The sequence below is a fragment of the Ammospiza nelsoni genome, chromosome 13 (assembly GCF_027579445.1).
Source record: "Ammospiza nelsoni isolate bAmmNel1 chromosome 13, bAmmNel1.pri, whole genome shotgun sequence".
NCBI lineage: Eukaryota > Metazoa > Chordata > Aves > Passeriformes > Passerellidae > Ammospiza > Ammospiza nelsoni.
The window spans coordinates 9718389-9726873 of NC_080645.1; the positions used below are offsets into that span (position 1 = coordinate 9718389).

Genomic DNA, 8485 nt, shown 5'->3' on the forward strand with positions numbered 1-8485 from the left:
TGAATAGAAAGAAATGAAGAATTTCTTTATCCTACGTGCACATATGAGCTGCCTCCTATTATCCAGAATTTCACCTAGATTCAGCTCATTCTTAGACTCCCCGTTAGGCAGCTCAAACTAAGACCTGTAATTTACATCCAGTTTTTGCTGAAGCTGGAAACATTTTTTTTTGTGCCTATAGACCTCAGAAATATTTTGAATCTTTAAAAACTGGGCTTCACCCAGCTCACTGTTGCAAAGACCTTCTAGATTTTTCTGCATTACAGGGATAATGTTTCTCAGCTGATTTGCCAGTAAGCTACCTATTTTAATTAATAAAAAGTGATCATGTAAATAGTGATCAGTTCTATATCAGAATTAGAGTCAAAATTTCATTATAAAGTATCAACCACTTGCAAGAGCTATTGCAGCCTAAAAGTAATGAGGAAGAAAACAAAAGAGTAATAAATGGTAAATATCTAACATTGTATGTCACAAGATGTCAAGGCTTACTAAGTGAGCTTCTAGAGCAAACACTGTTTGCACTGGCATAGAACTATTTCCTGAATGTTAAATGTGACACTTTAGCACAAGAAAATATTTTAAACTCCAGAGGCCTGGCCACTAAATGTGATCCCCTGATCTGAGAGAAGTCATGACCCAAGGCCTGCTCCACTGTTCTCAAACTGCGATTCTTTTAGTTTCAAACAATGTATTTCAGAGCATCCCCTAGAAATAGCTCTATCTTTGCCCTTTCTTCTGGCCAGAGACTGAAACATTCATCTACAAATTACTGAAGCAGCTCCTTTAGCAGATTGTCCAAGATTGCGGAGGGTCACAAAGCCACGCTGCAAACCTGCCCCACAGCACAATGGTGCTAAAAGACGCTCTTCGTTTGGGGAAAAATTGTTAAGGGGGTTGTACAAAGATGAAGGACCGATTTTACAAAAACTTGATAAACATTTGAAGCACATACAACTTACACTGCAATCATCTATTAAAGAATAGATATTTCACAAATAATATAAAATGGCCCTGCATGGGGTTTCAATTTGTTCTTTAGCGGGTCGATTAACTGCACACTAATTTTGTTCACTTACGAGTTATTTAATTACGAAAGCTTTGGACTTTTTGTTTCATCTTCTGGGCATCCAAAGTTCTGATCCTTTTGTGCTTCTACAACAAAGCCTCGGGTCCACTGAGTTTGCGACTTCTGCTTTGTGCAGAGGACAATAAAACCTTCCCCAACATCAGCTAACCTCCTCGTGGCTGGGAGCGAAAGGCTTCGGGAATCCCGCTTTCTCTCTCGCACCCATTCACTTAAAAGTCAAAAAGCTGGCAATGCGTGCAGTACGGCGCGGGGCTGGTCCCGGCCCTCCCTTTACGTTTCTCCAGCAGCTGTTTTCCTTACGGAGGTAAACAGGAGATTTTAAACACCGCTTCTCTGGGCACGGAGAAGAATACGCATAGTTTAATGTCTAACCTTTACTCATAAAGCCGTTACTAAATTTGGCCATTGTTTCTTCAAGCCCAAGCAAATTCTTAAGCCCTATCTATCAAATCGGGTTTAATTCTCCCCTTCTTTCACCACCCTTACGCGCATTGGACAGAAGGAGCAAACAGACGGCGCTACTATTCCCAATCATAAAGGAACATTAATTTCGGGCTAACTGGCTAAAACACGAGTGAGCTCATTCCTCCCTTCCTCGGTCCGCCGATGCGCCACCGCACCCGAGCATCACCGCGAAACTTTCCTCCCTCCCCGCCTCTACGATGCCACCGGCTTCTTTCATCAATTATCGCGACACGTGTCGCGGGCGAGTCTCGGCCGGCACCGCGGTACCCACAGAGCCCCGGAACGGGCGGCGGGCGGGCGGATGCCCCGCGCAGGGACTCGCCGTCGGTTCCGGGGGGGGTCTCCGCCGCCACCGGCCCGTACCGGGGGGGGATTCGCAATCCCCGCCAAGCCGGGCCCCGGCCCTGATTGGCCGCGTCGCGGCGGCGGAGGCGGCGGCGGCTGCCCGGGGCCGGGCGGCGGCGGCGGGGGCCGGCGGAGGATGCCTTACCTTTCACCGAGCGGGGCTTGGCTTGCTTCCTCCTGGACATGTCCGGGCGCCGTGGCTCGTCCTCCTCCTCCTCGTCTTCCTCCTGTCCCTTCCTTCTCTTCCTCTCCCTGCCTTCTCTCTCGCCCCCCCGCCCCCTGCACCTCCAAACTTTGAGAGGCGAAGCGGCAGCAGCGGGATCGATTATTTGATTTTCTCACTTCTTTCGCCTGTTGCAATGCGGCAAGTTCAACTCCTCTTTCCACCCCCTCGGGCACCTTCCCCCGGGGAAAAAAAAATTAAAAAAAAAAAAAAAAGAAAGAAAAAAGAAGAAAAATCGCGGGCGCAACAGTTGCAATATTTTTTTTCTTCTTGGGTTTTTTTGTTTGTTTGTTTGGGTTTTTTGTTTTTTGGAGTTTTTTTGTTCCTTCCTTCCCTCCCCCCCCCCCCCTTGGATGTGCAAATTCTACCGACGCAAAGCGAGCCCGGCCCGCACCCCCACCCGCCTTTTTGTTCTCTTTAAAGTTTGCAGGCGCCCTGCGGCTCAGTCCGGCCCGCACTTTCGGAATAATAAATTTTTTTAAAGGAGAAAAAAAAAAAAGCAAAAAAAAAAAAAAGCAGCAGAGCCCTGTGCGGGGTCCCTGGCTATGGGGTGGGGGAGGGCGCGCGGCAAGAACTCAGTGTCTAAACCCACGAGGAGCTCCGGCCCCGGCAATCCGGGGCGCTCCGGGGGTGCGACCTTGTTGCGATTTTCCTAAATCCTTCCTCGGCCGCGCTCGGCCCCCTCCCTCCCTCTCTGCCCGCTCGCCCCCGGCTGCTTCTCCCTTCCTCGCCCCCGCCGCGGACCGGGGAGGGCGACGAGTCCTTTTTTATGCTGGCGGCGGGGGCCGAGGGGCGGCCGCCCCGTGTCCCCGGCGCGGCGCGGCCGGCCGTGCGCGGCGCGGAGCTGGAGCTGGGCGGGCGGGCGGGTGGGATCCCCGCGGCCGGCCGCGCTCGCCGCCGCCTTCCCCTGCACGCACGCACTTCGCGGAACAAGGTAAGTGCTTCTTTGCATCGATGCCGGGGCCGCTAGCTGCCTCCATGGGTTATTCGCTGGAAGGTGGCACCGCTCCTGCCTTCATTGCTGCCGCTGCTGCCGCTGCTGCCCTGGGTTTTTATTTTCTTTAGCTCTCGCCAGCCTCCCTCTCTTTTCTTTGTCCTGGCTCCTTTTCCTCCTCCTGATCTTGCTGCTGGGGCTGCAGTGCAGACACACATAATAAAGCCAGGCTTGGCTGGAAATGTAGCTGAGTCCCAGCAGGAGGATGTGAGGAGTGGAGTCCCGGCGGGGGAGCGCTCTGATCCCGTAGGGAGCCCCGCGCAGCCTGCGCCGATCAGACGGAGAGAGAGCCAACAGCACCGAGCCATGGACGGCCCGGGAAATACAGCGGCCGCCCGCAAAACGCGGACCGCCGCCGCGGACCGGACTCGCGGCCGCGCGGAGCCGCCGCCCCCCCTCTCCCTCCGCCCCGTCGGGTCCGGCCCGGCCCGGCCCGGCCCGGCCCGGCCCGGCCCGGCTCGGCTCGGCCGGCGCTGAGCCCGCGGCCCGGCCCGGAGAGCGCAGCCCCCGCACACGGGCCCGGCCCGGCCGCGCCGCCCTTGATCTGCACCGGGGCGGGGGCACTGAAATCCCCCCCGAAGGGCGCAGAGGCCGCGGGGAAAGTCGCGGGCGGTTTTTAACTAACACACACACATGCACACACACGTACACATACACACACACACACCCCTCCGCTGCCTGTTTGTGCAGAGCTGCGAGGGAGAGTTACTTTACTCTGCCTCTCCTGAGGTGTTAAATTTAGCAGGACTGGAGTTGCCCACTGGGAAGGCAGCTTCTAGAAAAATCTGAACTTGTCATCTCACTGAGCACTTGGTGCCAAGTTATGAATGAAATTACTCAAAATAAACACTCCATCAATTTCCTCTCCCGCTTAGACAGGGTTTGTTCGTTTCACGGAGCCTTTACTGCTGTGTAAGAACGAGGTGCATCCAGCAGTTCATTCACTGTGCCCCAAGCAGCGAGTTCGGAATTGTTTCCAAGCATCCTCAGCCCATGACGAGAGTCCAGCCGTGTATCTGGACATCAAAAGGGAAGGTGTCCTGAATGACAGGAATGGGTTTTTGCCAAGATCCTGTGCAAGTAGCCGTGTCAGAGGAAGGCGCTGAAGCCAGGCCCCAGGGCAGTGGAGAGGACGCAGCGCTCTGCCCAGCCTGCGGGCTTGCACCAAACGGGGCTGCAGGGGGCTGGGTATAGGTGCTGCTTTCTTGCTAGTGAGCTCCATCTGGAAAATATCTTCCTTTTTTTCTTGTTGCCCACACCAAAAGAAACCCAAGCAACTCAGGAATGAGTTTGTCATTTAATCAGGTGAGTTCAGTATAGAACTGTAAAAATTTTCCTTAGTGCAGCAGCACATTTGAACAGATGTTTAGTGCTGATTTTCTGTTTTCTTAAGGTTTGACAGAAACTATTGGTTTTATTAATGTCACGTTAAAGGTTTACAGTTCCCTCCTACTGTGTGATTCCAGATTGCCACCACCACAGACTGGACATACAGTAAAAAATGTTTCCTGTAATGTCCCTATAATCAAAGTATACTTCCTCCACCCCACTGCACTAAGTAGCAAATTGGGGGTTCAAAAAAGCATCCTGGAACAAGGATGGATTGCTAAAGAGCCCATGGCCCCAATTCTGATTCCAATAAAAATGGGGATAACTCTAGTTGACACAGATTCACCACTACAAAAAGCAATGTGGTAGCAGTTTCTGTAAAGAAATAAGGAAAGTTGACAAGGAGGAAAAAATGCTGTGATATGTATATGGTTAAAAACACAGAATCCTGGTAAATTTGGTCAGCGTGACCCTAGATTCATATCCATTCAGCATCAGAGTTGGATCAGGAACTGAATTACTTCTGTATCCTTGTCTTATTGGAGAGGCTTAATCCCCAGGCTATCAACTTGTTTCTGTTCTCTCACTGGCCCAATGAATATTTAATTATTCTTACAAAGCAGAACAGCTTCAGCAGGACAGATTCTCATCCCAGAATGTGCTGGCGGTTGGGCACTCTCAGAGGAGTTCAGAGACCCAAATTCAAATCCCCATGCAATCAAGCAAAGAGGGGATTTCAATCTTAGTTTTACACATTCCACTTGGCAAGTAATTCCCAAGCCCCATTGCCACCCCAAGCCTCTTTGCCATCCAGCCCTCTATTCCCACATTTTCTACATTTTTTAAAACAACTTTAAATCACACAATTAAAATGAAACAACTTTTCTCCATTTTTTAAATTCATCAGGAAATCTATAAATTTTCATTTTAATTTTTTTTATTACCTTTTCTGTTGCCAGAGAGCCAGTGAGAAGGTTATTTGCAAGGCCCTACCCAGTTCAGAGCAAGGTGAGGAGCCCTGGTCTGAGCATCCCCAGCCCCTCCCATGAAAGTAGTTCAAGTTCAGTCCTATGGTTGTTGCTAAAAACAGCAGCTTCAAACACCCTTAAAACCAGTGCCTTCCATGGTGGCATCTGTTGAGAAATACCCAGTTTATAGCCAGTGATAAAGAAAGCAGGAAGGTAGATTTGATAGAAAAAAAATCTGTCTTTAAATGTAGCACACACATATATAATTATTAATTCATCCCTCTCTATTATCTTCAAACCCAGCAATACACAGATTTCCTCCAGGCCCTGCTCTGTAAGTACATCTCTGCTCCACAGAGTTTTCCAACATGTGCCTAAATGCTTTGCTGCTCTATTGTCACAACACATCATTTGTGCATCTCCTCCAGATATATGTACATGGAGTTTATGTGGACCCACAGCCCCTCTTCAGCAAAGAAACCCCCATAACCCTGCTGAGCCCCCCAGAGAAATGGAGAGTTCACCCATCCAGGGTCTCTTCCCAACACCAGAACTTAAACTCATATTGTCATTAAAATAGATACATTCCAAGAGCACTAATAACAAGGGAAGACTTCACAGGCTTTATTAAAATATTTAAGGCAAGTGACACCAGCCTGTGTGCTAATTTAATAAAAATACATTTAATAATTTAATTTAATTATGGTAATTTAAGAATGCAATAAAAATATTTTTTTAATCTCTTATCAATCTTGTTCCCTCACAGATGCTTTTTCCTTTTATTCTGGGGAATTTTAATAAAAGCACAAAGCTGAGACTGCCAGAGTGCAGAGCTGCTCTCTCCGGGAGAGAACCAAGAGCCCTCCCGCAGCTCCGAATGACGTCCATGTCTCATCAGGTCGCTGGGACAATTTGGATGCCGGATTCTCTGCTTGTAACCCCTTTTGGGAATGTCATTGTTCTATATTATGCATGACACAGATCCTATACTATACACAAGGCAGCTGCTGGTGAGAGGGAACTAGTCCTGAGGTGCAGAGGAGCCCCCCGAGCTCAGCATGGCTTGTCTGAAAACAGGATTTGCTGGTGGAGGCATCCACCACCTCCTCCATCAGATTGGCCATCCGAGCCCCATGAGGCTGCCAGGGAGGCACCGAGCCCTGATCTGGGGTGGCATGGTGGTCCCTGCCCTGCACTCACTGCCACGCTGCTCCTCAAAGACACCAGGGCTGGTTTCAATGTGCTCCTTTTCTGGGGAACCATACACTTGCTTTTCACGCCAGCTAACTCAAGATGTTGATTTCATTTTGCTTTGCTCTCTTCTGCCACGTGCATGCCCAGTGAACACCATTTTTAAAGTTTGACGACTTTCAGGAAGATGCTATCCATAACAATAGTGACATCTGAGATAGTCCTACCCTGGCAGCCCTATAGGAAACTGATTGGGCTTTCTCTGGAAAATGCAGGCAGGACTACCAGCCTCTCTACAGTTATAGATTTATTTGCATTCAGTACTTAGAGCAAACCCCTATGCATTTCTAAATATAGAGAATTATTTTGAAAGTGTTTCAGTATCAGTTTGCAGTTACAAGTTGTATAAAAATGACACAGTTGTGTAAAGACAAAAATACAATCTTCATTAAAGGGATGTTCAACAATAACTATGGGAGTTAAGCACCCAGTGAATCAGGCCTACTTTGAGAAAGCCAGCCTCAGTAAGGATTTAAACTTTGCAAAGTCAAAAAGAGGAGTATCTTCAACACATAAAAAGACTGAGAGGGTGATCACCCATTAGCATGCAGCAGAGGGAAGATCACCATAATTGTATAGCAGCCAGTAAGAGTCAACCTATAATAAAGAATATATTATATGAATAGACCTAATTAAGAGATGCTGCATAATATCTAAAAAATGTGGCAAAAGGCTCATGTCCCAGAAAAAGCCATACTGCACAATCAGATCAGAAGGTGCAGCTAAGAAGACCAGGCAAAATGGGAACTGAACAGTGCCAAGACCTGGTATCCAAGGCACTTGTACCCTCACGAGCCCTCAGCACAGCAGGAGCTGCGGTGGCTGAGGTTTGACAGAGGTGAGCGAACACCTGAGCTCTCTGGATGTGCAAAGGAATACAGGCACATGCAGGAAACTATTAAAGGACTAGATTATTCCTTAAAAGAGATAATGTTTTCAAAGCACACAGCACAATGCAATCATTCAGCAGAGAGTCAAATGTCACAGTGGATACAGCTGCAAGACAGTGTCTCTCTTTATTTACAGTAAAATATGTCAAATAGGGAACACAAAGGCAACTCGGGGATAAACTCGGGGCTGGAGCACACAAAGGCAGGCAGCATCCACAGCTCATCAGACAACCTGAATAAAAGCCCCGACTACAATACCAGCCAGTTTCTATGGTGCTCTTGAGTTAAAGCCTCCAAACACTTTACATAAATAAATAACTGGCATCCCACATTTTAGATTTAAGCAAGGACTGACATAGCCTTATATTTGGGCTACAGAGCAGCAGAGGGAGGATGTGCACGGAAAGGAGAGGTGTCTGCAGGCAGGGCACCTGAGTATAACTTTGGGAAGTTATAGTGAAAAGGGATTGAGATGTTATGAAGGGCATTGAAAATGGAAGGGGAAATTTCACTGTGAAACACATTTTGGTAGGAACAGGATTAGGAACTTGTTTCATGTGCACATACCATGTGTACCAATATTAGTATTCATATATCTCTAATAAGCACAGCAATTTCAAACTCTTTTCCACTTGTGTATGGCTCTTACTTCTATCCATTTTTAATTTATTTTTATTTTTAGTCAAAGAAGTTACAATAGTCTGAAATCAAGATAAGAGTAAGTGGTGCAATTAGTGAAAATTTTTAAAAAATACTATTGTACACTGGAGCTGAATTTAGCTCAAATATCACAAAATACCCATCTGTAGATGAATCATATATTCACCCCTCTCCATAGTTACAGTAAAAGTCATTACTGATAATAGTGCTAAAGACACAGATCCATGCAATGCCCTACAAATACAAGCAGGTATTCCATAGTTGACCAAG

General features: G+C 47.8%; 1 protein-coding gene across 2 annotated transcripts in view; it reads right to left on the bottom strand.

Annotated features, from left to right (window-relative positions):
- The window catches only part of ZNF423 (zinc finger protein 423), a 225754-nt gene extending 223199 nt beyond the window's left edge, over positions 1–2555 (bottom strand). The window contains exon 1 of one of the 2 annotated variants that reach the window (XM_059481589.1): positions 2046–2555. In XM_059481589.1, coding sequence (XP_059337572.1) covers positions 2046–2085 — 40 coding nt within the window. In that variant the 5' untranslated portion in view covers positions 2086–2555. The remainder of the gene's footprint in view (positions 1–2045) is intronic. The other variant, XM_059481590.1, reaches the window with a different exon arrangement.
- Between the last annotated feature and the right edge of the window lie 5930 nt (positions 2556–8485).